Raw genomic sequence first — 24,709 nt, 5'->3', positions numbered from 1 at the left:
GTCTAGTGATGACTCGCGGATTGTAACGGTGAAACGTGCTACAAACGAGGCGACGAGCATACTTTCTGGGGTCAGGCGCGTGTCAACAAACCTAAATTATAAAGTAATATTGCCTGGAATTTGATCAATCGACAGGTCAAAATCTGAGCACTTACACACCACACCCTTGTTCAGCGTTTCGCAGCAATCCGACAACTGAGCGCGAGGGCTCATACCAAGCGGTTCCAGGCTGCGGACAGGTGCTGAGAGCAGCAATACGGGAAGGCTGCCAAGCAGCTTTGCGTTTTAATTACCGGTGTGGCTGTACTTTATCACAGGTTGTTGCAATCAAAGCCTACCTATGCGATGGAGATGACCAAAAGGTACTCTGGACGATTTCTATCGCTGTATCAGTTGTCGATGGCAAAACCAGTCGGTGGCTGAAGACGCCAACGTGGTTGCTCCCCGCTGTCACGTAGCGTTGTGTGTCTGGGGTCGGCCCAGTTCCCCAATCTCTCCAGTGGTTCCAAAGAGCAGGCCCAGTTCCCCTCGTCCGCGTGTCTGGAAGGTTGGCCCGGAGCCCTGTCGGTGCGGGGGATTATTCCTAATAATAAGAGAGCTGAAGAGAGCGCAACTACCCCATGGGCCAGAGTGCGTAGCCTGGCAACCGGGGGCCAAGGCTCACGGGACGGTCGCCTGCAGTCAATACATGTCACCAACAGCTGATTCTTTTTCGTTTTCGCTAGCGTTTCGGTGGGCGGCACCGGGTTGGCGTTTTACATTCATTGCCATATTGGCAGAGCGTTGCTCACAGCGAGGGACCCCTGTTGCTGGCTATCGTGCTGGTGGCTGATTTGGACTCGACGTTACAACCTGCAAAAATAGATCAGAGACAGCCCTTTTCTAGCAACAGCCGGGGCTTGCTTATCCTCGCAGTCTAGCTTCCATTGGCGGAACGGTTATGTCTTCGCCCTTGGCCTAGACTGGTTCCCCGTCCGGTCATAGGGGCGCTGCAAAAAAAAAACTCCAAGGTTGGCGGGTCCCCGTATTCTTGCACCCCCCTCGGAGGCAATGCGTGGGTAAGTTTATTGGCAGCAGATAAGTGGCTGGGGTCGATATTAACTGCATTGATATGATTGTTGATGGAGGAGTTTGTGAAAGGAAAGTACCCAAGGTAATGAATGAGTAATGAGCACGGATAGCCAGAGCAAACGGCTGCCATTTCTGCCAGCTGTCAACCGTTGGGCGAGCAACTCCGTACAAAGAGCGTTTCCGCTTTGTTTTTCTTTCACCTTCCCACCTCACTCACCTCTTCACCTTTTCACATTTTCCCGCCGTCAAAGAATCTCTGACTCGCCCCATCCTCTATCGCAGCCTCACCTGCAGAAGCGCACCAGGCTGGCTGGGCTTCGAGACGGCTTGGCCCCATCTAACGAGCAACCGTCCATCCTACCATACATCAGCCCAGTCCCAGCTAAATAAGCTTGCTGATGCCCGTCCATCCATTCAGCACCTAGATAACCGGCTAGACTCAATCAAAACGCCCCCAAGGGTCAGCCACCAGACACCAGTTGTTGTTGCAATTACTTTGCCCCTGGTGCCTCTCTTCTCCGGATACCACCCTCCACTGTCCACTTGTCTTCTCCACCAAGGCGCCCGCTGCCTGCCATTCCTCCTTCTGCTTCTCCATCCTTTACTAACAGAGACCGCACTGTGGCGCTAGCCCTGTCCCCCCAGCTTCGTCGCGTGAGCGCCCGCCCGTGAGACACCCGTCTTTTTTGGAGTATAAGGAAGGGTCTCACCCCCGACCTCCAACTTCACCTTTGCTCTCGTGTCTTTCGTCCATCCTTCTACCAGGCCCATCCTCGACTCCCCTCACAGGAGCCACATACCCCGGATTCTCGATAGGACACCGTCGATCATGGCTGACGACCGCAAGGAAACCGCCGTCGAGCACTCGGCTGACTCCAAGGAGTTTGCTCACAACGTCGACGACGTTGACAATGGCCCCGTCGGCTCACCGGCTCGTCCCGCTGGCTGGATGTACAAGGGCTTCACGCCCTTTGGCCGCAAGATGGAGCTTTGGTATGCATCGCCCAAGGTTCAGCTGCTCATGATCTCGTTCGTCTGCTTCCTCTGCCCTGGCATGTTCAACGCCCTCAACGGTCTTGGTGGCGCTGGCCTCCCGCCTGAGAAGGCTTACGTCGGTGCCAACTGCAGTGTCGCCCTGTATTCCACATTTGCCGTCTTTGGTTTCTTCGCTGGTACTATTACCAACCGTCTCGGTCTCCGTCCTTCTCTTGCCTTTGGTGGCATCGGCTACTGCATCTATGCCGCTTCCTTCCTCTCTTACAAGCACACCGCCAACGAGGGCTTCGTTTACTTTGCTGGTGCTTTCCTTGGTGTTTGCGCCGGTATTCTCTGGTGCGCCCAAGGTGCTATCATGATGGCCTACCCTCGCGAGGAAGCTAAGGGTCGTTACATCTCCATCTTTTGGATCATCTTCAACTTTGGTGGTGTTATCGGATCTCTCGTAAGTTGCCTTGTATTGCAGCTCGCATCACGTCTAACCGAGTTCGTCTAGATTCCTCTCGCCCAGGCTGTCAACGACAAGTTTTCTGACCAAGCCTCTGATGGTGTCTACGTCGCCTTCATCATCCTAATGGCTATCGGCGCCGCGCTTTCCTTCGGCCTCTGCAACGCCGACAAGGTTGTTCGTGAGGACGGCAGCAAGGTTATTGTGATGAAGAACCCTACCTGGGCGTCTGAGCTTCGCGGTCTCTGGGACACCCTGTACCAGCAGCCCTGGATTCTTCTGCTGTTCCCCATGTTCTTCTGCTCCAACATCTTCTACACCTACCAGAACAACGGTGTCAACGCCGTTGCCTTCAACGCCCGTACTCGAGCTCTCAACGGCCTTCTTTATTGGCTTGCCCAAATTGTTGGTGCTGTTATCAACGGTTTCGCCCTCGACTACAAGGGCGTAAGGCGCTCTACGCGCGCGCGCTTGTCTCTTATCTTCCTCATCGCCTGCACCTTCGGAATCTGGGGTGGTGGCTGGGCTTGGCAGAAGGCCCAGCCTACACGACAGTGGTATGCTGCCAACCCCAAGGCCCCCAAGCTTGACTGGTCCGACGGCGGCGAGTTCCTCGGCCCCATGTTCCTGTACTTCTTCTACGGCATGTACGACGCCATCTGGCAGACTTGCATCTACTGGTACATGGGTGCGCTGTCCAACTCTGGTCGCAAGGCCGCCAATCTGGCTGGTTTTTACAAGGGTATCCAGTCTGCCGGTGCTGCCATTTTTTGGCGTTTGGACGGCCTCCAGCTGCCTTTGAACACTATTTTCGGCGCCACTTGGGGCTGCCTCGGCGCCTCTCTTCTCATCGCTGCCCCCGTCATCTTCATGCGCATCCAGGACCACGTTTCTGTCGAGGAGGATCTCAAGTTCTCTGATGAGACGCTTGAGGATGTTATTGCCGTCCCCGAGAAGCGCGTTGACCACGAGGCCTGAACCGTCTTGGTTAGTTGAAGGTGGAGAGTCCTGTATGCTTCTGGTTGGAAAGAATTGGGAAGGTGAATTGAATTTCGGATGTAGCCTGAATGTACGCTTTTACATGTTATTAATGGCTTGGTTTGCATGTCTCTATAGCATTTCTGCACATTTACTGCTTCAAGTAGACAATATACCCTGCTTATCATCAACTCCAGCGTGCACTTAGCGTGCACTTGTAGAACATTATTGTATATTAGTGCTCGGCGTTGAATGTCATCTACCACTCGTGAGTTCGCCCCACTGACTGACTGCCGTGAGGAGTTGTAGCTCACAATGGTATCGGCGTTCCCATGATCACAATGAATTTGCGTACTATACTCCTATCCCTCGCTCAATCCGCTGCATTGATGGATGTCGGCTTCGTTACCAGCTCGGCCCGCCTAGCAGCCATCGTTGTTCTCTATTCCACTGTACCTACTTCGCTTGCTCCTCCTATTGTCTCATGTCTCGCGAGAATTGTCTGCCAAGTCATTATATCATAATCTAAAAACTTTTGAATTTTTGCAAGGCTGTGTAGTTATTCCCATGGAACCGTATAGAAGCGGCAACATCTTTCTTCAAGAGTGGTGTTATCCCAATATTGCGCCAGAAGCCAATGTCGTAAAATCATAAAAGGGGGAATGCAATCATGGCATCTTCTCGCCTCTGTCTGTCTCATCCATCAAATCCAGCAAGGCCTCCTCAATGTGGTCTCCCATTGTGTAGTGCGTATCTTGGCTGTACTCGTGCAGCTCGGCATTGGGCAGCCTCTCCGCCAGATAGCGGATGGCCTCGATCGGGGCATTGGCGTCCTTGGTGCCGTGCCAGATCTTGATCGGCGCGTGACGAAACGCCACGTCCTCGAGACGGAACCCCCAGTCGTCGTCGGTTAGGATGCGAGCCTCCTGCACGGCGCCGTCGAAGCCCTGCGCAAACGGTTCGCCAATCAGCAGGTTGAGCAGGGCCGCGCGCTGCTCCGCCACCGGGCGGTCATCCGGCGCCAGCACGGTGCTGGGCCGCGCCGCCGGATCCGCCTCGCGCCTCGCGGCCTCCTTGTCGCGCGCCTGTTGGTTGACCAGCACCAGCCAGGCATCGAGGCGCGCGGTGACCCAGCGGGTGCCGACCAGCCAGCGGGCGAGGCGCAGCGCGAGCGCGGCGCCCGCGCCGAGCAGGCCCGGGCACCAGTTGGCCAGCACGCGGAGCACGCGGCGCCCGCGCGTCATGAGGTGCCGGCCGGCGGCCCAGGGCGGCGCGCCGGCAAAGAGCCCGACGGCGGCGAGCTTGCACGGGGCCAGGGCGTGCGCGCAGGCGACGGCAAAAGGCCCGCCGCCCGACGTGCCCAGCACGGCGAAGCGGTCCAGGCGCTGGCTGGCGGCAAAGGCGGCCACGTCGCGCGGCCAGTCGAGCAGCGCCCGGCGCGGCCGCTGCGGCGTCGACAGGCCGTAGCCGGGGCGGTCGAGGGCCAGCACGCGGATCGAGTGCGCGCGGGCCAGCCTGTCCAGCACCTTGGCCTCGACGCGCGATGACGGGTACCCGTGGAAGTAGAGCAGCGTCTTGCGGCCACGCGCGTCGCCGTACTCGGCGAAGCCCAGTGCGCGGCCGTCGGGGAGCTTGATGGTTTGGTTGTGGGCTGGGTTTGGGGGGCCGCCTGAGGTGGCTCTCGCGTTTACGGGCGCGGGTGGTGAGGCTGAGGCTGTCGCATGGCTTGACATTGGTCCTGATGAGACGCGAAGAAGGCGCTTTGTGGATGTACGAGCTGCCATGAAGTGCGAGACTGCAGCAGCAACGTGGACGATGGCGTGCTGAGAGGGACGGTGTCTGTCAGGTAGAGAGAAATGTCGAATGAGCGAAATATGGTCGACGTGAGGTCTGGCGGTCAGCACCAGATGTAGACATCTTTATACGGATTCAGCGGAGAGTATCCGGTTTGTTCTCGCTCAATCGATTTGGTAGAGCCTAATTCTGCAAAGCGCCGCCCGGTGGTGTGGTGGGTGGGCCTCATCCGGAGTCACGGTGATATGAGGAGCCCGGGATGCGCTTCGGTCGGCGATACGGAGCGGGTAGACCATGTAGATAGCTTTTGTACACACTTTTCTCGGCTACTACGTGCTATTCGGCTTTCCTATGGCGGCTGCCGTCGCGTGATACCTCGCCTTGCCAACAGACCAAAGGGCCTGACCAGAAGAACTGGCTCGTTGAGCCATGTCAGTAGGCACGCTCAGGCCTAGGCTCTGCGAGTCAAACCATTTCAGAAAGAGATATCCATGTACCTATACATCAACGCGATTATCCCCAGAGTCATAGTATGTATAGCCACATCATAAAAGATCGCAGTCTGGGAAAAGCTGTTGGAAGCAGTGCCACTAAAGGCAGTGGCAGTGTTATTCTGACTACATAAACAACACCTAAAGTCACAAAACGCCGATACCGTATCCTTTGCCCGCTTTTAAAACCTCAAACAAAACCAAACACCACAAGTAAACGTAGTCCGGGGCCATCAATGTGGCCTTACACGGCAGTACTTGACAGAGCGGTCCAGTCGGCAGACTAGCCGAAACCATAAATCCAATGTTGCAGAATAACCAACAATAAATGTACACAGTGTACGTAGATACACTCTTCAAATCCTTGTTTTGGGACGAGCAAGTGTCTGCAGGCGGCTCATGCTGATGCCTTGTTTCTTCTTTGCCGGGCTGCTAGTTGATCCAGACGTCGCCGTCGGAGTCTTGTTCATCTGCTGTCTGCTCGGTGTCAGAGACACATGGCGATCCAGCCGTGCTCTCTTGGCGCTGCTCTGCGGCGTTGAAGATATAGGTCTGGCGGATGACAAAGCCGGCCGCTCAGGGCCGCTCGTGCTGTTCTTGCGCTTCTTGGCAGCCCGTTCATCCGCCTCTCTCTCCGCATCCTCTTCATCGGTGCTCGGTCGGTGACGTTTCTTGGTCGAAAGCCCATGCAAGATCCCCGGCAATACCTTGGAGGACGATGATGGGGCAGTGTTTTCCTTATCGGGGTGCGAGCTGGGAGCAGGCAGCGCGGGAAAGCTGCCTGGCAAACTTGCTGCTTGATTGAGCGACTGTCTAACATGGCGAACGCTTGACTGGCCAACCGAGCCGCCAAATCCAGTCCTGGGGGTGTTGCCAAACTCAATCGTGTGGTCGCTACGGAAGGTAAACGCGCTTGGCACAGAAGGTACTCGCTTTTTGCCATCGTCGTCCTTTGAGGCAATGAGAGCCTTGAACGCAGACAAATCTGGATAGGCAACGTGGCCGCCACGCTCGGCTGCAGCATTTTTCATCTCCACGTCGCGGGTGCTCCTTGGTCCAGAAGCAGATCTGAACCTGAACATGGAAGACTTGAGTGGTGTGGGAGAGCTCTGCTCCACGGCTGCGCGCTTAGTCTCAGGTGTGAATGTCACTTTCTTCGTCAGCTTACGACGAGGAGTTGTGAAAGGAATAGGCGGCAGCTCCTTGTCAAGGCGGGGCGGAGCAGGGGTATGCGATCCATAGAGTGTAGGCTGGGGGATGGCACTCGCAGATGCAGAGTCTGTATTTGACTGTGAGCGAAGAATAGACTTGACTTTCTGCATGCGCATAGGGCTAAGAATTCGCCGTGCGAGCCCGTCGGCCTTGCAAGTCAAGTTGCTGGCAGAAAGCGACTGTGCAAAGCTCGGCGTTGGAGGCGCAACCACTCTGATGGGGCTGGCAGATGGCTTAGAAGGGGTAGAGACCAATGTAATTGTTGGCTTGCGTGCGCTGGTCGGCAGTCTCGTCGGCGTCGGCACCGAAGAAGTTGTCACCTTGGTAGGACTAGCCAAGCGATGCATCTTTGAGGATTTTGTAGGGCTCATCAAGCGCGAGAGAGTCGACTGCGGACGTGCAATGGTGCGCGGAGCAGTTGGGGTCGTGGGAACTTTGGGTCTGTTCGTTGAGGTGTCGTCCTCTTTGTGCTGCTTGACTCTCTTCATGGGTTGTCGTTCCACGGGAGTGCGATCTGTTGCTTTGATGGGTGAAGAAGCCAATGCGGTTCTCTTGGCTGAATCTGTGCCACTCCTTCCATCCAGGTTTGCAGCCGAGGATTTGCGCTTCAAATTCTTCTTTGGCGTTTGAGACAAGTGATTGTAAATGCTTGTCTTTTGGGGAGAAGGCGAATCGGTTGTCTTGCCTGGGGACTCAGTGAGGCTGGCTTTGGATGACGAACGTTTGATACCGGCCACAACAGGCGTGAATCGGCTTGCTCTCCAAGCAGAAGCATGTCCCTGAATGGAATCCATCTTCTCAAACTCGGCGTTGTGCGCAGCACTGTAACGACCTGCGAGGCTCTTTGGCTTGGCGAAGCGGCGGTCGCCAAAAACTCCATCAATCCCTTCGGCTTCGCGCTGAGCGACCAATTCCACCTTAATCTTGGCGGCTTTCTCTTGCAGCTCCTCCATGATTTTTTTCGCATCACTGCTGAGGGCGCCTCCATGGGTAGATGTCGCCAGTTCAAAGGTAAACGACGATGTCGGCATGCCGGTTGACCGCGACGGAGTCGAGGTTAACGCAGCACCAGTGGTTCTCCTATCCGAGGCATCTATATCGGTAAATCCAAGCGCTACTGCGGACGAAGGCTCTCCGGTGCTTTGGTGAAATTTGCTGGGGTGCATTTCGCTACGAGGTGGCCTGATCGCCGACGATGGCGGCGTGGAAGGGGCGTGCATGGGTGATTTGGCAATGAAGCGTCGGGGCGACGACATCGCAACAGGTTCGGCATCTTCAGTAACAGACAGGAGTTCGGGAACTGCTCGGGTACTCTGCATTCAGTTAGCATACCTCGTCGATAATTAAGCGGTCAGTAGATCAATCACCTTCGAGGTGCCTGCGATGCGTGCAGAGCGGCGCCTCAGGGGAGACATGGTGCTGGCAGAGGACAATCTCCCTAAAGTTGACGAGGTTGTACAGAAGTGCCGAGAGAGATTGACGTGGAGTAGCTCAACGGGCCTGTAGTGGAATGTTGTAGCATGAACGTTATTGGTATGATGTCAACCGGGGAGCGTGTAGGAGAGTAATGGTTTGTTGACGTGAGTGGGGCGCTTTGTTTACTTTTCGGGGCCCAAGCTCCACGGAGGGACAACATAAACGCTGTACTGTGCGAATTGCGAAGAGAACAGTATGTAAATTGCCATATTAGCACCGTACGCGCATTGACTAATCTAACCTCAAACAGCGCAACATGAGAACATGATGGCTTCTTGGTCAAGCATATCGAAATATCACGCCTTCCTCGCAGACAAGAGGCTGCTGCATTCGAAAACTTACCATCCGACTCCCTCAGCCTTACGAGAGCAGCTGTCACTGCCTGTCAGCGGCCCGCAACAGCGGCCCAGTATATAATTTCTGGCCACATCTTGGCACTGACATTCTGTTACGTATAACAAAGCTGACAATGACACCTCATCGCAATCGACGCGGAAACAGAAAGTATTAATCGTTATTTACCCCGGATCTCTCAGCTGCGGGGAAGGGTGTTTGACGTGTATTGTTTATGCAGCATTATTCCGATGCGATCGTGTCAGTCTGACAGTGTGTATTGCACGTACAACATTGACTAATGCGCCCGTTACTTTCCTGTGCTCGCTTCCTCATTACCATCTTACCGCTGTCGCGAGTGCGTTTATTGTGGTATGAAGAGACGTAATACGACTTCCGGTAGGTAAACGCAGCGTCTCTTCGCTGACTACCTATGTAGTATATGGTCTACGACAACAAGTCAACCTCAAACCCTGATGAATGGACGATCGAGCTCGTTTTACAAGCTCTCGTTCAATGAGCGATAACCATAACGTGGCAAGTTCCGCCTCACAAAAGGAATTTGGTCATTTGGCACCTTGGCACCGCATGGTATGCACCAGTGCCGAGCCGCCTTGATCATCGGCACCCATCATTCGGGTGGACCAGGCGGACGAGCCATAGGAATTACTTGACCCGACAGGTTTTGAACGCCGATGGCGGATTAAGAAAAGTAAATGCCCTTTCCCGGATTCGCGCCACATTCCGTTCAATGTTTCGATCGACGTTGAGGACCGTTTATAGGTTCTGTGCGGCTCGCAGGGGCAAATACGGGCGATCACCGGCTGCGCCGAGACTCAGCTTATCATTTCTTACAGCTATGTACTTCAACGTCAAGATATACCAGTCCAAAGTACCTCTTTCCCCTATTCGCCGCCCTATGTCCACATTGAGGCTTGCCTGGAAACCGCCACCAAGGCATGTCCAGCCCAGCCCCCAGTCCACAATCTGGTCACGCAGCTAGGGAGTTGAGAACTAGAGTTGTCACTTTGGACGAAATTTCCCAAATAAGAAGGTGCCTCTTGGGTAGAAGCAGGCCGTCCCGGCAAGTTAAAATGAAGCCGATGTTTGAGCTGAGTCATGAGTTGTGCGCAGACCCGGCCATTACAGATTACGACGATGATACGACAGTGGTCCCAGCGACTTTCCAGACCGAAAAGAGACTGGACCGATCAGAGTCTCAGTGAGGAAAACCGACAGCTCATTTGCAGAGGGCCAAAGCCCGGCTATCTCACGCCGACATGAGAGGGTGGGCGCATCATGGAGTACTTCTGACCACCAACCACACAAAGTAGTTGGCCGTACTACTGCAATGCTTGCCACATCTGAGTGATCTACGTTGTCACCAATTCTAAGCAGGGCTGACCGAGGTTGCTTAGACTTGGACTCAGTTATTAGCCACTTGAGCCTGCAACGTCAGTGTTCGGCCAATCTTGTGGCTTCAGCAAAGTTAGATCAACGGACAGCAAAAGTTTCGAGGCAAGTTATAATTTAGTCTGAAAGGTGAGCCTGGCGGCAAGTAGGGCAGACTCCACCACAAAGCGTCTGCCTGGGTCCGTCGGAAAGCCATCCACGGCATCTGGTCTGGAGAATGGAGCTACCGGGCAAAATTGCATCATTGCGCGATACTGAATGAAGCTTAGGACAATGCAGGCAGTGCAACGAGGATCGCGACAGGCCTGATTGCAGTGCAGCGAGCGGTCGCATATTGAGAGAACAGTAAGGGCATATGGCTTGCATACGACCATGGAGATAACCTATCATGAATACAACGACTTTTCCCTGGACTACAGATATCAGTAGTTGGACAAAATGAGCGACCAGGATTCTTTAATCTGTACAGAGCCTCTGGATCTGCGCAGCTGAGGCTCGATGCTGAAACCGGGTCTACTAACTAACTAGTTAGGTGAGAGGAATCAGATTGGCTGTCGTACGACGGTACGAGACCAGACCGGCTCGTCGCCGTGGGCTTCCGTAAATCGGTATGTGAACATGATCAAGGAGTATCAGACTAATAAAATGTGGGCTCCATATGTATCTAGGAGCAAGCCGTTAGATGGCCGGCTTCTGGTGGTTGCTGGAGACTCAAGAGAGGAGAGAGAAGTAACATGAATACCAGAGCCTACAACTATTTACTAGCCAATCAGAGAACAGCCGACAGATTTGGGAACAAGAAATGATTTTGGCAAATGCCTATCAAGAGCAATTTCAGCTCAATTGCTACTTCGTACAATCTCCCACGACTGATCAACAGGAGAGATACCGTCTGCAAAAGAGGTCACCCAGATAATAAATCCTATCCGGCTGCCTTTTCCAGAGTAGGGGTTGGACATTGTGGACCGGAGCCATCTCTGCAACCTCCCTCTTTCAGTAGAGCGTCAAATGGATCTTTTGAGCTCAAGAGTCTAGCTTGGCACTAATAGCCTTCTGCGGAGCGTCTCCAAAAGTCCACTTGATTTCTCTGTGTAATAAGGGAAAATTATCCCCGGAGATTTTAGTTAGTATCAGCCTGACAGGATAGGCGAGGAAGAGACCGACCCTCCCCTGGTATTATCGGGACTATCAGACGAGGCAAAAACCTCTGGGGGATGGATAGCGTAGGAGATGCACATACATAGTTACATGTACAGTACGGAGACGCATGGGGTGGGGAGAAGCTTCGAAAGCTACAGTGGTGGCTTGTGGACGAGTGGGAAGCAGTCAGCACCAACTCGTACTTAGAAGGTCTTCCTAATGATGAGTACGGATACGCTGTGTTATTTGGCGGCCAAGTTTATGCTGCCTTTCATGATGGTCACTCTTGACTAACGAGCACCAAACACACAGACGCAAGAATACGGCGGGTTTGCGGAAAAGGCGTGACTAGCTTGGCCTCTAGAAGAAGCTCTGGGCGAGGCACTGGCGTATCGTATCGTCCACAAGGCGTGGTTGGTTGGGAGGCTGCTGCAGGAGCTTGAGCATGTTTATGCGAACGCAGGCAGAAGGAAGAAGGAAGCTAGAAAAGCCATGGACCACCCCCCCTGGACAGCCACGTCCAAGCTAACGACGTCCAAGCTAACGACTCAAAGCCCGCCACCGGGGCCGCGCCAGCCCCATCTTGGTCAAAGTGGTCAAAGTGGTTCCGGCGTGCTCGAGAGGGGCAGCCTGGGGTTCCAATTATGGAGTATTGGATCCAAGGGAACCAAGACCTGGATGCGCCGCGGGTTTTTGAGTCAAGAGGCACGTATAATGCCGTGTACGATGCAGTGTTGTGAAGGCCCGTCACTCCCTCTCCCGCGTCAGGCTTGATAAAATCGGCGGGAATTCGGATGGAAAGCCTGGCCACCTGGCCACTCTATTGATGGATGGATGGGATGGATAGAGAGATAGATGGATAGATGGATGGACGGATGGATGGATGGATGGACGGGATGGGGCAGAGTTCAGGCCATGCTGGTGACCGCTCCACAAGTGCCACGAACAATTTAATAGCCTTGGTGGTCACTGGGCTACTCCAGCTACTCATCAAGCTCAGGTACCCCGTACTTCCCATTACATAAAATGATAAAAGACTCGGGGCCGCCTCCCCCAGTTCCTCAATGTTCCCCAGCATTGGTTCTGCAACAACCCCAGAGTAAAGGAACTGCTATCTGCTATCTGTCAGACAAGGCTATTGGTCCTCGCTCGTCATTCGACATTCGACATTCGACATTTGTCACTTTTGAAGCGGCAAAGAAGAAGTAGAAGAAGAAGAAGAACCCTGCTTCCTTGATACACGACTACTTCTCTTCAACAACCGACGCCTTCTCCCCCGCGACAATCCACCACACCCACCAGCATTCAGCCACCCAACCAGCAAAGCACGTCGCCCGCTGCCGCCCGCCAACTACCAAAGTACCATAATAAGTACCATACCTTATTACTTACTAAGTACCACAACAAGGAGCCAAGCGAGCGAGGTCACAAGTTCCCGCAAATTTTGCCCCAAGCCGCCTTTTCCTTGCTTCCGTAGCCGGAACCTGTATTGCCGTGCTCAACCACCGCTTTCCTGCCTTCCCCGCTTCCCACCCACCCACCACGTTTCTCTCTCAGGCCCCATCACAGCCAGTCACCCTAACTATTTTTTTCAACTTCATTTTTACCCTTTTCATCCTGTTTGCTTGTCTGCAGACGCACCTCGTCTTATCAATCCTGATTCGACTTACATTGGCGTGCCTGCATCCAGATGACCCCGTCGTCTTGTTGTCTGGTCAACTTTGTTCTGCCTGTTGCTGCACTCGTCTTCCCACCTTGTCGCTCAACAACAACAAGCTGCACGGCAGCCGTCCACACGCAACACACAAACACACCATCTACGTATGGCCGCCTCCGCCCAAATGTCCATTGACAGCAAGCCCCAGCCTTCGCAGCGGGATGAGAGCGAGGACTCTGCCGGCTCTACCCCCGAGGGTGAACGGAACCCTATCACTCCCGTTGCCGCAGAACCCGTGCCGCCCAAGCGAAAGGGTGGCCGCAAGCCTGTGAGTCAAGCCTACATGTCGAGCCTCTACTGTCACTAACGCTTTTGCAGATCTATGCTACCTCTGAGGAGCGCAAGCAAAGAAACAGACAAGCTCAGGCTGCCTTCCGCGAGAGGCGCACCGAGTACATCAAGCAGCTCGAGGAGACCATCCAGGTCCACGAGACAAACCTGCATAATCTGCAGAGTGCCCATCGCAATGCTGCCGATGAGTGCCTCATGCTGCGCTATAAGAACTCGCTCCTCGAGCGCATCCTTCTGGAGAAGGGCATCGATGTCCATGCCGAGCTTCAGGCCAAGACGGGCAGCCCAACCCTTGGCCCCAGCCACATGCCGCAGAATATGGTCCAACCTCCACCTCTCCACAGACCCATCATGAACCGTGCTCGCAAGTCGGTGTCTGCTCTTGCGCCTAAAGTTGAGGCTAGCAACACTGCTGCTACGAGCGGCATCAAACCCGAGACATCCCCCAATACTCATCCTACACCCCTCAACAACACAGGCTCTGCCTTTTCCCAAACCACCGAGAATACCGCTATCAAAACTCCCCACGGTAGTGGCTCTCGCTCACAGATGCCTCCAATCCTTACTGGAGCATCAGCCCAACCAATCATGCAGCGTCGTTCTAGCTCCATTGTCGGGTCTGGAGGCCCCTTCTTCGCTACCCCTACTTTCCACAGCCACCTTGACTCGCTCGAGCATGAATATGATCAGCACGCCGACATGATGCAAGACTCAGAGCTGGACAATGGAGCTCACACGGAGCCTTACCCTCACTCCTTCGGTAGTGGAGACAGCATGATTGTCTCGCCCACTTCTGCCACCGCAAGCCACCAGATTCCTGGATCGGGCCCGGGCTTTTCTTCCATGAGCCAGCTTCTGGAACAAAACATGGATTGGGATCCTTTCGGTCTCAGCGCCAGCATGAACTTCCCAACCCAACAATTTCCCTTCGAACAGTCTGCATCGATGCGATAAAGCTCCGCCAATCCCTTGGTCAGACCCGGCAATGCTTTCCAGTCACCAACGAAAGGTGTGACATAAGCAAGCTGTGACGAAGTTGGTGGTCTTCTGATTCAACTGCACCCCAAACGAGACGACTTTTACGATTATGAGCGCAACACCAAATTGATGCACCTACCAGCTCGGAGTTTCCATGCCATGGACAGGGCCTCCGCCCAACTCGAAGTTGCACGGCGCTTTAGCAGAATAGCCTAATTGACATACCGCTTGCGGTACTCTCACTTATGAGCAACTGACTAGGACATGCAGTGCCAGGCAGTCCCTGATCAAATAAGACAGATCTGAGCCTACTAGGGACAAAGCATGTGCATTTCCCCACTCCGAATGTGGGAATGGCAGCCTGTCCTGTCAACCCCAGCTGTCTCGGCACCTACAGCACACTGATTTTTCCATCGATTTAATACGACTTTTTGCTTGCCTTTGTTCATCTTGTTCAGCAATGGAGCGATTTTTCGGCGCTGGCTTTACCAAGCGCTTCCCAGTGAACATTTTTCACAACATCCTCTCAGCCCACCCCACACGGGCAAAACTCACGACACTCTCACGGCATGCTTATCGACAGCGCCGTGCAGAAAGAGAAAAAATCTTTGTTTTTTTTGGCGTTTGACGGAGATGAAAAGTTATCGCGGTCTACGGGATTACAAGAGCTTGCTCCGAGGCTTGCTGCTTGGCACCACACTGACCCTTAGCGAGACTATTTTGAATATACTAGCAGTGTTTTGTCACACATGAGCGTGTACCACGGTGGTGTTTTACGGCGCACAGCGGAATCTACGAAAAACGACATTATCGGTAACGAATGGGTAACTATGGTACAACGGCCGGTGTTTGGAGTGTTTGGTTTTGGTTCTCACTGGATGATGATGCCCCGGGCATTTCTTTTGTCGTTTCGGAGGGAACTTCGGAACGTACCTTTTTACACAATCCTCTGGACTTTTACTCCCAGTCATCGCCGGCGAAAGCTTGCGAGCGCTAGGGAAGTCTCTGCGGGACCTGACTTTGGACTGCGTTTCTCAGGAAAGAGTCAATCATCCCACACGAGCACACTGATTGCTGAAATGCAATTGGAAGTCCTGGCGGACCTTGACAATTAGCTTTGTCATGTCTACTCGCCGAATTCGGCCCAAAGTCGTCTTCACCTTTCCCACCAGCGCAATCTAGTGATTGCTGATGGGAAGAGAGGGTGGATATGACTGCCACACAAACCACCAGTCCTGTCAAAAGGACTTAGGGTAGCAGATGCCAACTGGGATGGCGATAAAACCCCATGACGCGAGATGGAAGTCGGCTGGATTTGCCGATGATTTTACAGTTCCCCCTGCGGTGCATTCTATAATAATATACTACATGCTAAATGTTGTGACTGTGTAGAGACGTAGTGGACAGAACAATATCGGTTCTAGAATAGTTGTAGTCCTACTATAGCTAGATGTCGGTTCACAGAGGAATTGATGCGTTGGAGGACTGGGTAGGTTTGAAGGCTCGGATGTATTCTATTTTTCTTTCTACGATTGTCATACTTTTAACATGGAGTTTGGGCTGGACATGGTTCATGCATTTTTTTTATACATACAAATATCATAAGATCGTGTACAAGATCGCTGCTACAGCCCACCCAAAGGCCAGTTGACCAGGTCCGACAGCAGCTTGGAGACTGTAAGCAGCACTGTCCCCTGTGCTGTTTGACAATAAGGCCACCTTGCCGACGTCTGCCGCATCATCAATTGTACAAACAACCTTGCACGTGTCGTGGCTCCCGCCTGTGCGAGCCGCCCTGCTACCACCTCCTATTCTCGGTTCCTGACCGGCGCCGGCCACCGATCGCTTGCCAGCCCCTGTAGTGTTGTAGAGCATCTCGATCCACTGGATCTGCAGGCTCGCCTCGTCGCCGACCGTCATGTTGCCGCTCCAAGAACCGCCGTCGCTCCAGGCGTTGAAGTTGACGGCCGCAGGGTCCCTCGGCACCTGAAACGCGATGCTGGCGGCTTCGCGTCCGTCCACGTACCAGACGCTGCGCTCGGGGGTCCAGTCGAGGCGGTGGACAGCCCAGTCGGACCACGCGACGCTGCCGGGCAGCGTCACGTTGCGCGTGGCCTCGGCGATCTCGCCCTGGCCCGGCAGGTCCGACGGCTGGTTGGTGTACTGGATGACGGAGCGCGGGTCGCGCGTGAGGATCTCAATGTCGGCCTCCTGCACCTTGGCCGGGTCGTCGTCGCCACGGTACGTGAACATGGCGGTCACGGCGCCGGGCGCGCCGACGGTGCGCGCGCGCATCCGCAGCGAGAGGAACTGGTAGCCGGCCCCGCTGGTCTGGAACTCGGCAGCCGTCTGGAAGTCCCGGAGACGTTTGGTGCGCATGGTGAGGAATGTGGCGGCGTTGTCGTCGCCGCTGCCGTAGCTGCTGTTGGCCGCTTTTTCAATGTAGATATTGCTGGGCGAGTTGATCATATAGACGGTGGCGTCGTTGGACAGAGTGTTTTTGTTGCGGTCGCTCGCCGCCGCGCCCTTGCTGTTGTCCCAGGTCTCAACCTCCCAGAAGCTTGTCCAGGCATCAGACGTGAAAAAGTTGCTGCTGGACGGTGCCGACGCGACGTTGGCCTTGTTGTCAATCACGTCGGGCACGCCAGCATGCTGCAACAGCTGCCGAAAGTCAAAAAAGGCGTGGTTGGTATAGTACCCGGCGTTTGTTCCATTGGAGAGAAAACAGCCACAGCTGGAGCCGTCCACGGTCTCGATGGCTGTTGAAGCTGCGAAGAGGGACGCCGTCGCCAGCAGCGCGGCTACTTGTCGCGAGGGCATCGTGAGGCGGGAGAGTATGCAAGTAGCGGGCTAGGAGGCGATGGGGCTCGTCGCTAGTGATTTTAGGTGACCAAAAAATATGCCCTGAGGTACTAGGTATTGCCTTGTCCTCATCTCACCTTGCCCACTGCTTGTGAGGCCGCGGGAGAGGCGCAGTGCGGCGTTCTAGATCGCGGTAGCCCGAGATTTGGCGGCCATACCGTGTGCACGACTCAGCCACGGCCCGTCAGCAACAGCAGGGCGGACGCTATTGATGCTTAAGGATGACGAGCAGGGCTTCTTATTTAACTACTTAGTTCAAGGGTTGGATGTGTAGTATGGCGGGAATCGAGATGAGTTGGCCGGTCGAGGTCATGATTGATGCATGCTAGCGCCACGATATCCCTGAGGATGGTTTCGTGAACGGGGCGAGGATCGTGTATTTGCAGAGAATGTTTTGACTGTTTTGACCGGTTCCTCAGCTTCGTCGGGTATGTTCGCACGCAGAATGTACGCAGTGTAACCTATATTTCGAGTGAAACATGAGCAAGATAGTTCGTCGCACGTGATGCGTTGACGCCACCTCACCGCCTGCCGCTTCTAGTAGCCAACAGCTATGACGATTATTTTGCCCGTGGGCAGTGAAACCTGCAGTCTACCGTACAGCACTTTTCGCTGCTTTCGCGACGCGCAACTGTGCACACGTAACCGCACGCTTTATAGTCAACAGAACTGCAATTGTAGCTTCTCTGTTTCTTAGTCAACAGGTGCCCACGTATCAGAACGATGGCTGCTTTTCCAGACGCTCACCATTGCAGATGAACACAGGAGCACAACAACGACGACGACGTACCCCACGCTGATCTTTCTCGCCCTCTCCCGCAACGCGGCGCAGCATTCCGACAATGGCATCACCGGCCCCAGAAGCTCAGACTGGGAGCTTGGAGAATGCCGCACAGGATCAATCCAATGCGGCGCCCCCATCAAACCAGAGCGCATCTATCGCGGAGCCCAGCGACGGTACTCCTGTTGGCGCGGAGGCGACACATTCTGGTGAGGACCAAGACGAAAAACACACGGAGACAGCCGCACCATCTGCGAAGCAAGAAGACCTCGAGGACGGCGAGGTAGATCCCGCCGCCGATAGCTCGCCGCCGCTCCCCAAGGGACCGACGCCGGGAGGGCCACCGCTGCCGAGCGAGCCCGTTCCCGAGGACGACGGCTGGGACTGTCAGTTCGACGCCAACTCACAGGCGTGGTTCTTCCACAACCGCTTCACTGGAAAGACGCAGTGGGACAACCCGCGCATGCCCAGCGCCGCACCCGGCACCGGCATCGCCGCCGGAGCCGCCTCCGCACTGCCACCACCCCCTGCCCACGAGGAACCCGCGGCGGGCGGCTACAACCCGGCGATCCACGGTGACTACGACCCCAACGCGTGGTACGCCAAGGGCACGCAGGAGGACGAGGTGCAGGTCGCCGACACGGCGGCGGCGGCGGAACTGTACGCCGCGACGGCAACGTTTAACCGGTTCAGCGGCGGGTTCCAATCCGAAGACGCGGGCCCCGGGCGGCACGGCGACGAGGCCAAGTCGCACCGCCAGATGAACGCCTACTTTGACGTTGACGCCGCATCGGCCGCGCACGACGGCCGCAGCCTCAAGGCCGAGCGCCAGAGCAAGAAGCCCAGCAAGTCCGAGGTCAAGGCCTTCAAGGAGAAGCGGCGCGTGCGTAAGGAGGAGAAACGGCGGGCCTGGCTGCGTGACTAGAAAGGCTTGGGAGAGGAATGGGGGTCGGGTTGCGTGAATATTTGAATATTCTGTGATTTCTTTTTGCGTTGGCGGTCGCTTGTGTTGTCGTTCTTGTAATCTGGGATGGATTTTGTCTAGTTTCTGCTTTAGTCCGGGCGTTCTGTTGTACGAGTGCTTGACATTTGTACTTGCTTTTTGAATAAATTAGAGAGACGCTGTTTTGCACAAGTCTATAGATAGGCTCGATATGTTTATATATATATACCCATTGATGAATCTATACTAGAGGAGCTGGTGCGAGATGAAAGGATGTGTAGATGTGAACCATTTGTCTATCATTGGTATACAAAACAAAGCAGCCGCTATCAATTTATGTACTTATTCATCATCCTCGTCGTCGTCCTCGAGCTCCATGTTTAGATGCACACTAACATCGCTGTCGTCATCGTCATCGTCTACATCTTCTGCTGGCTTCGCAGCCACGGCTGCTACCCGCTTGGCCTTGGGTAGCTCCGCAGGCTTTTCAACTTCGAGGCGCTTCAGCGGCGCTGCCTCGTCCGAGCCATCGTGCTTGCGTTTCGCCGGGGAATCAGAAGAAACAACGGCAGAGAATCCACTGTCTGCTGCGCCGCTTCGTGCGGCAAAGGGATTTTCCACGGATGCATCTGCGCCACTCTTCTTCGGCAGTGACGCCAGCGAACCCAGCTGTGACAATTCCGCCCCGTTGGTGGTCGCTGCGGATGCTTCATCAGCCCCAGCAATGTCACCATCTGCCATTTCTTCGTCTGCATCTGCCTCTTCTTCTTCTTCTTCCTCCTCCTCCTCCTGTTCCTCCGCAACTTCTTGGAAACTGGCAAACATATCACTCGAGCCGTTGGTGCTACTTGTGCGGAGGTTGCTTCGCAGAATCTCGAGTCCCTGGTCGTCGGGGTATTGTCGGACGAGATAGGGCAGGATACTGGGATACAGGCGACCGCGCTGATCCTTGTAGGGGTTCAATACACTGGAAAGCATGGCATCACGGTTGGCTGTGACAATGGCAGTCTTATCAATGAGCCCACGCATGGTCGGCTTGAGATGTGCTTGCGTGAGGGATGATAGCAGAGACGCCAGAAGCCTCGAGGCAGCATCCTTGTGGGCGGGCTCAAGCTTGAGATTGGTATTAGGGGCACTGGCCTCCGGCTTACCCAGGAAGAGGTCCACGTTGGAAACGGCAACGCTGCCGCCGTTCTTCTTGGTTTCTTTGCTTGTTGGTGTGGGCTTCTCTGCAGGCTTCAGAACACCCGCGTCCTGCTGGAGATCGCGACAGCACGCTCCCAAAATTGGGTCAATCATGTCAACCGTGGTTTTGGGCATCGTAGATCCCGCGACGCGGAGAAGTTGGTCCAGTACCTGGTAGCCAATGGTTCGAATGTGTGCAACGCTCATGCCAGATTTGACCACGCGGACGAGGTGGTCGACGGCTTCAGGTACAAGAGGGATCATGTCGCGATCGAGTCGCTGGATCATGGTGAGCAACAGAGACATGGCAGCGATATGAAGACTCGGGATAGTGCTCCATAGCTCGTCTTTCTCATCTCGACCAACACCAGCATTCGTGTCCAGTGCCTGGTCCCAAGTTTGTGTCTTTGGTGATAGTCGAGCAATAACGCATACACGGCAGATAGCGTCCAGATATGCACCAACAGGGACAATGACGGTGGATTTCGTGGAACAACGTAATGTCTCTTCCAAGTACGAAAACAGGCCAACCATTCGCTCGGCTCCAGCCGTGACCCCGACCCACGAGGGGAGCTGCTCGGGACTAGATTCGTCCCCTCCTCGGGGCTCACCGTCAGTTGACACTCGAGTTCTGTCGTAGCCACTAGTAGCTTGCCACGACTCGTCAACGGCCCGTAGAACCTGATCGGCCGTCTGGTGCAGATCGCGTAGAATCGTATCGACCACCTTGCCCCATTCATCGCTGCCGCTAGACTTGGCGGCAACGAAATGCATGGATATGACGAGTCTTCTGGCGGCGCAGGTCAGACTAGCAGGTACGAAGAGGGCGTCTGAACAAGTTGGCGCGAGATACGGTCTGACAGCGGTGCGCAATTGCGAGCTAAGCGGGCGGAGAGTAGCGGGATGGAGTGGGATCAAGGTGAGCAGAGCCGCGCAAATGGTCTCGGAAACGTGTGGGGGGGTTGAATTGTGTGCCTTGAGCAACTGGACACAAGCAGATCCAAATGCTGAAAGGGTAGGAGTAGCGATTTCTCGGATGAGGGTTTGGTAAGGCTGGACAAGGATGTAAATGCGAGTGATGACGATGACAGCAAGCTCTTTGGAGGCAATTGGGTCTCCTTTCTACAGGTTGTTAGTATTTGCACAGGGAGGAAGTAGTTGATAGAGACTTCGTACCTGAACAATAGACAGCAGACCATTAACCCAAGGTCCGGCGGTACGGAGGATTTCCCAACCGCCGACATCGACAATGGCCTTGATAAGAACAGTAGCCGCAAAGCGACCTTCGCGGCTCCGTCCTTCAAGCAGTGTCGTGATGCTTCTCTTCAGTTTATGCACCAAAGCTGATGTGGAGGCATCTTCTTTGGCTTTAACATCATGCTGCGCAGACAGAACATCCTTGCAGCGCAAAACGTTGTGAGTGAGAGCGGGTAGCTGGGGAGACAGCAGATTAGGCGGCGTGGTGGTGAGTTTGCGGCAAAGAACCCGCAGATCGGCAGGACATTGTGGCGCCATTGAAGAATGGGAACGAGAGTAGCAGCTGTGTCGTGGTTTGCTTGGAGGAAGAACTCTATCAGATGAGAAAAGCCACTTTAGTCCAAGTCGACAGCTTTCGCGGAAATGACGGCGCAGAATGGGCTCGATGTTTTATACGAAAGGAGTATGAGGTGCTTGAGATGCAGAAAGGTACAATTGAAGCAGTAGACGAACGCCAAAGCAGACCCGATGGAAGAGGTGCAGAACGAAGCTGCAAGTGTCGCTGTTGAAGCTGATGGCAGGCGACGATTTTTTTTCCGCCGGTGAGGTCGCTGAGGTACCTTAGTGTAGTGGCCCACAAGAGCTGCTGGGCGTAACGTAGAACTTTTCATCCACTCCGCGGGCGTTTTGAGGATTTCAGGAGGGCAGAAAAAATAACCAGATCGTTTTGTTTCGTCCTCTGATAGCCTCGGATGACTTCTGATTGCTTGGAGAACCATGCCTAAAAATGCACAAACACCGCTCGCTAACATGGCTGAGTCAATGGCATGTAATCCGTCGACATTCAAATCAAGAACATTCAGTTGGTGAAGGCAACGAGACAAGGAATTACAATACAAAAAAAAAACAGAAATTTGCAAGTAGATCGGTAAGCCTTCAAAATATACGAAGTTTCAGAAGACGGAAAAAAATGTAATGTGATGGGTTCGTCACTATTCCATGCGTTAGAATTATGATTGACACTTACCAAGCAACCGAATAGGGCTGGCGATAGCAGCATGGCATGCAATAACAGGAGAAAAGTACAGACTCTATTACAGAGTACTGTGGGGTTAAATTAAACCGATTTCGTTCTTTTTCCAGGCTGCTAAATGTAACGGGTTCATCACTTTTAAGAAGTATACTATAATGTAGTGGTGGGGAAGATCTCTTAATAGAAAATAAACATTTCTCCTGCATCAAAAAATCCAATAGCTTCCATAGCTCAGTTGGTTAGAGCGTCGTACTAATAATTGGGCATCTGTTCAATCACGAGTAATGCGAATGTCGCAGGTTCAATCCCTGCTGGGAGCAACTGGTTATCAGTTCACTGATTTTTTGCCTCCGTCACTTTTTTTTTTTTTCATCTTCTCAACATTCTTACCTGATTGTATCTATTTTCATTCAACTGTGGTTGTGTGTGGTTTCCTCGTGTTTTTCTCGCCGTTGTTACCACCTTGCTTCTAACCTGTCTTCCTGCCTAGGTGCGTGGATGCTGCCTGCCATGTGGCCAAGATGTAGGCATGCGAACTACCTAGGTAGGTCCTAATAGTCGACCTTTGTTTACCGCGGCGGCGGATTTGATTTCACATACCTCTAATATAATCTATTACTATAACCCAATTTGCAGCATTCGTTAAAGCCGACTATCCTTGATCATATTTCTCGAAAGCAGAAGAAGCAGTTACTCGAATCATTGGCTACGCAGTATCAATACAGTGGCATCGATCGATAGTGATGCCTACAACAGATTTACCAACCTTGGGGTTCCGAAACGGCGACGAGTTTATATGCAATTATTGCCATTGCTCAGCGCCTGGATATCCGATTATACTTGGCCAATCTGCACGCCTCGCCTGCGACCAATGCGCCTCTGCTATTGTCAAGCTGTCGATATGCTGGGTCTGCGGGGAGATGATCTGCCGCGGAGATGACTGCATCAGTTTTGGATGGTGCTTTTGGCACAGGGCATGCTTCAGCTGTCTACTCTGTGGGAGCCGCGCAGTCCTAAGCACGTCTTGCTCCTGGGCTTTGGGCACAAAGGCAGAGGTTCTGAGGCCGCCACTCTGCGCCGCTTGCGATATGGAGACAGCAAGAGATACGAATGAGCATTGCGATTCTGGACTTATACAAGCATGTGTGGACTTTGTGGACTCTGTAGATGGAGGTATGGCGAAACGCAGAAGGCAGCTGATGAATGATTCTTCTTGCTCGACATGGGGCAGCGAGAAGAACCCGTGTCTGAAGCTCAGAGCAGGGCGAGAATGCGATTCGGACATGCGGGCTCAAGCACAAGAGCAAGACTGGGAGGGAGAGCCGCGAGAGTTGATCTGGATCGATATAGTTGACCCGCTCAACGGGCCAGTTTTTCAACCTCATCCACTCAAGCCGGTCCCAACGTGTATGACGAGGAGCGCTTGTTAGCATATCTAATTGGAACGGAACTTTACGCGCACTTGAGGTGTCGAGCAGTGAGAAACGTGAAATGAACCCCTAAGAGCTGCAGGCTCCTCTACCAGGCAGCAATGGGGTACCTAATAAGGTACCTAGGTAGCTACCAGTTATAAGGCATTGGCAGGTAGTAGGTAGGTAATAAATAACAGTAAAAGTTAACACTAGCATTGAGCTGAGGCATGTGTACTGTGTACCGTGGTTTTGGCAGCGGAACTTTGTCATCGGTTGTGACCTTTAAAAGGCCAGTGGAGCCGCTACCTCATGGATTGTTAGTACTTCTGCTTGCGGACCGGCAAAAGCACTACCGCTTGCGGGGCGTCGACGAGAGAGCCCTACTTTGGACACAAAAAAATAAAATAAAAAATCAACCTCAAAAATCCTGGGCATGCCGCAATTTAATAATAAGCGAGGATCCGGCCGGACGCATCTTTACCAGCAGGCTGCTGCATGCGTACATTGTTCAATACTACGAGCACACTCACTAGATACAAGACGTAAATTGCCCAATTGCCATGTATTACTACGACCAACAACGAAGAGCCGGGCGCGCTGGGGACGTTTTGTGTGGCCCAGCGAAGTGGCAACAAGGTATCGGTACGGAGTGGCTGGAGCTCCCAGTATGATTAACGCTGTAAGGAAGGAAGCTCGGCCGCCAGGTAGTTCTGGCCTATTAGTCCCCCGTAGCCGGGAGCTCTGCAGGTGCCGGCAGCGCTCTGTTTCAGGCTCCAACGCAGACTGCGTGTCCCCTCCCGCGGCACTGCCACTGGCTCTTCAGGGCTGGCCCCCCCAATTTTTTAACAGGTTGGGGCCCCGTCCATCCCAATTTGCAGCTTGTTGCTGATTCCGGGCAGGTAGAGGTACCTACTACCAGTGGACCGCCCTCAGCTCCCTCTGCCACACAAGGTCATGC

General features: G+C 53.9%; 9 protein-coding genes across 9 annotated transcripts; 5 read left to right on the top strand and 4 right to left on the bottom strand.

Annotated features, from left to right (window-relative positions):
• Window positions 1-1,167: 1,167 nt before the first annotated feature.
• On the top strand, window positions 1,168-3,493 carry CCM_02823 (Major facilitator superfamily transporter; the record flags this gene model as incomplete). The annotated part of the gene is made up of 3 exons (XM_006667975.1): window positions 1,168-1,247; window positions 1,837-2,512; window positions 2,564-3,493. The coding sequence occupies 3 exons, from the start codon at window positions 1,168-1,170 to the stop codon at window positions 3,491-3,493; spliced, it is 1,686 nt and encodes a 561-aa protein (XP_006668038.1).
• Window positions 3,494-4,161: 668 nt separating this feature from the next.
• CCM_02822 (alpha/beta hydrolase fold-1) lies at window positions 4,162-5,277 on the bottom strand (the record flags this gene model as incomplete). Its single annotated transcript, XM_006667974.1, has 1 exon — window positions 4,162-5,277. The coding sequence occupies one exon, from the start codon at window positions 5,275-5,277 to the stop codon at window positions 4,162-4,164; it is 1,116 nt and encodes a 371-aa protein (XP_006668037.1).
• An 857-nt stretch (window positions 5,278-6,134) lies between these two features.
• Window positions 6,135-8,405, bottom strand: CCM_02821 (erythromycin esterase, putative; the record flags this gene model as incomplete). The annotated part of the gene is made up of 2 exons (XM_006667973.1): window positions 6,135-8,303; window positions 8,358-8,405. The coding sequence occupies 2 exons, from the start codon at window positions 8,403-8,405 to the stop codon at window positions 6,135-6,137; spliced, it is 2,217 nt and encodes a 738-aa protein (XP_006668036.1).
• Window positions 8,406-9,315: 910 nt separating this feature from the next.
• CCM_02820 (uncharacterized protein) lies at window positions 9,316-9,810 on the top strand (the record flags this gene model as incomplete). Its single annotated transcript, XM_006667972.1, has 2 exons — window positions 9,316-9,390; window positions 9,583-9,810. 2 exons carry the CDS (start codon window positions 9,316-9,318, stop codon window positions 9,808-9,810), a joined length of 303 nt encoding a protein of 100 aa, XP_006668035.1.
• Window positions 9,811-12,416: 2,606 nt separating this feature from the next.
• CCM_02819 (bZIP transcription factor (MeaB), putative) lies at window positions 12,417-14,314 on the top strand (the record flags this gene model as incomplete). The annotated part of the gene is made up of 5 exons (XM_006667971.1): window positions 12,417-12,451; window positions 12,545-12,711; window positions 12,830-13,173; window positions 13,227-13,337; window positions 13,388-14,314. The coding sequence occupies 5 exons, from the start codon at window positions 12,417-12,419 to the stop codon at window positions 14,312-14,314; spliced, it is 1,584 nt and encodes a 527-aa protein (XP_006668034.1).
• Window positions 14,315-15,937: 1,623 nt separating this feature from the next.
• On the bottom strand, window positions 15,938-17,158 carry CCM_02818 (endo-1,3(4)-beta-glucanase, putative; the record flags this gene model as incomplete). Its single annotated transcript, XM_006667970.1, has 1 exon — window positions 15,938-17,158. The coding sequence occupies one exon, from the start codon at window positions 17,156-17,158 to the stop codon at window positions 15,938-15,940; it is 1,221 nt and encodes a 406-aa protein (XP_006668033.1).
• An 884-nt stretch (window positions 17,159-18,042) lies between these two features.
• On the top strand, window positions 18,043-18,906 carry CCM_02817 (WW domain protein; the record flags this gene model as incomplete). Its single annotated transcript, XM_006667969.1, has 1 exon — window positions 18,043-18,906. The coding sequence occupies one exon, from the start codon at window positions 18,043-18,045 to the stop codon at window positions 18,904-18,906; it is 864 nt and encodes a 287-aa protein (XP_006668032.1).
• A 360-nt stretch (window positions 18,907-19,266) lies between these two features.
• CCM_02816 (Armadillo-type fold domain containing protein) lies at window positions 19,267-21,624 on the bottom strand (the record flags this gene model as incomplete). The annotated part of the gene is made up of 2 exons (XM_006667968.1): window positions 19,267-21,231; window positions 21,286-21,624. 2 exons carry the CDS (start codon window positions 21,622-21,624, stop codon window positions 19,267-19,269), a joined length of 2,304 nt encoding a protein of 767 aa, XP_006668031.1.
• A 1,458-nt stretch (window positions 21,625-23,082) lies between these two features.
• Window positions 23,083-24,284, top strand: CCM_02815 (uncharacterized protein; the record flags this gene model as incomplete). The annotated part of the gene is made up of 2 exons (XM_006667967.1): window positions 23,083-23,746; window positions 24,073-24,284. 2 exons carry the CDS (start codon window positions 23,083-23,085, stop codon window positions 24,282-24,284), a joined length of 876 nt encoding a protein of 291 aa, XP_006668030.1.
• Window positions 24,285-24,709: the final 425 nt, after the last annotated feature.

The sequence above is a fragment of the Cordyceps militaris genome, assembly GCF_000225605.1.
Source record: "Cordyceps militaris CM01 unplaced genomic scaffold CCM_S00002, whole genome shotgun sequence".
Taxonomy (NCBI): Eukaryota; Fungi; Ascomycota; class Sordariomycetes; order Hypocreales; family Cordycipitaceae; genus Cordyceps; species Cordyceps militaris.
This window is presented reverse-complemented; position numbering and strand designations above follow the sequence as displayed.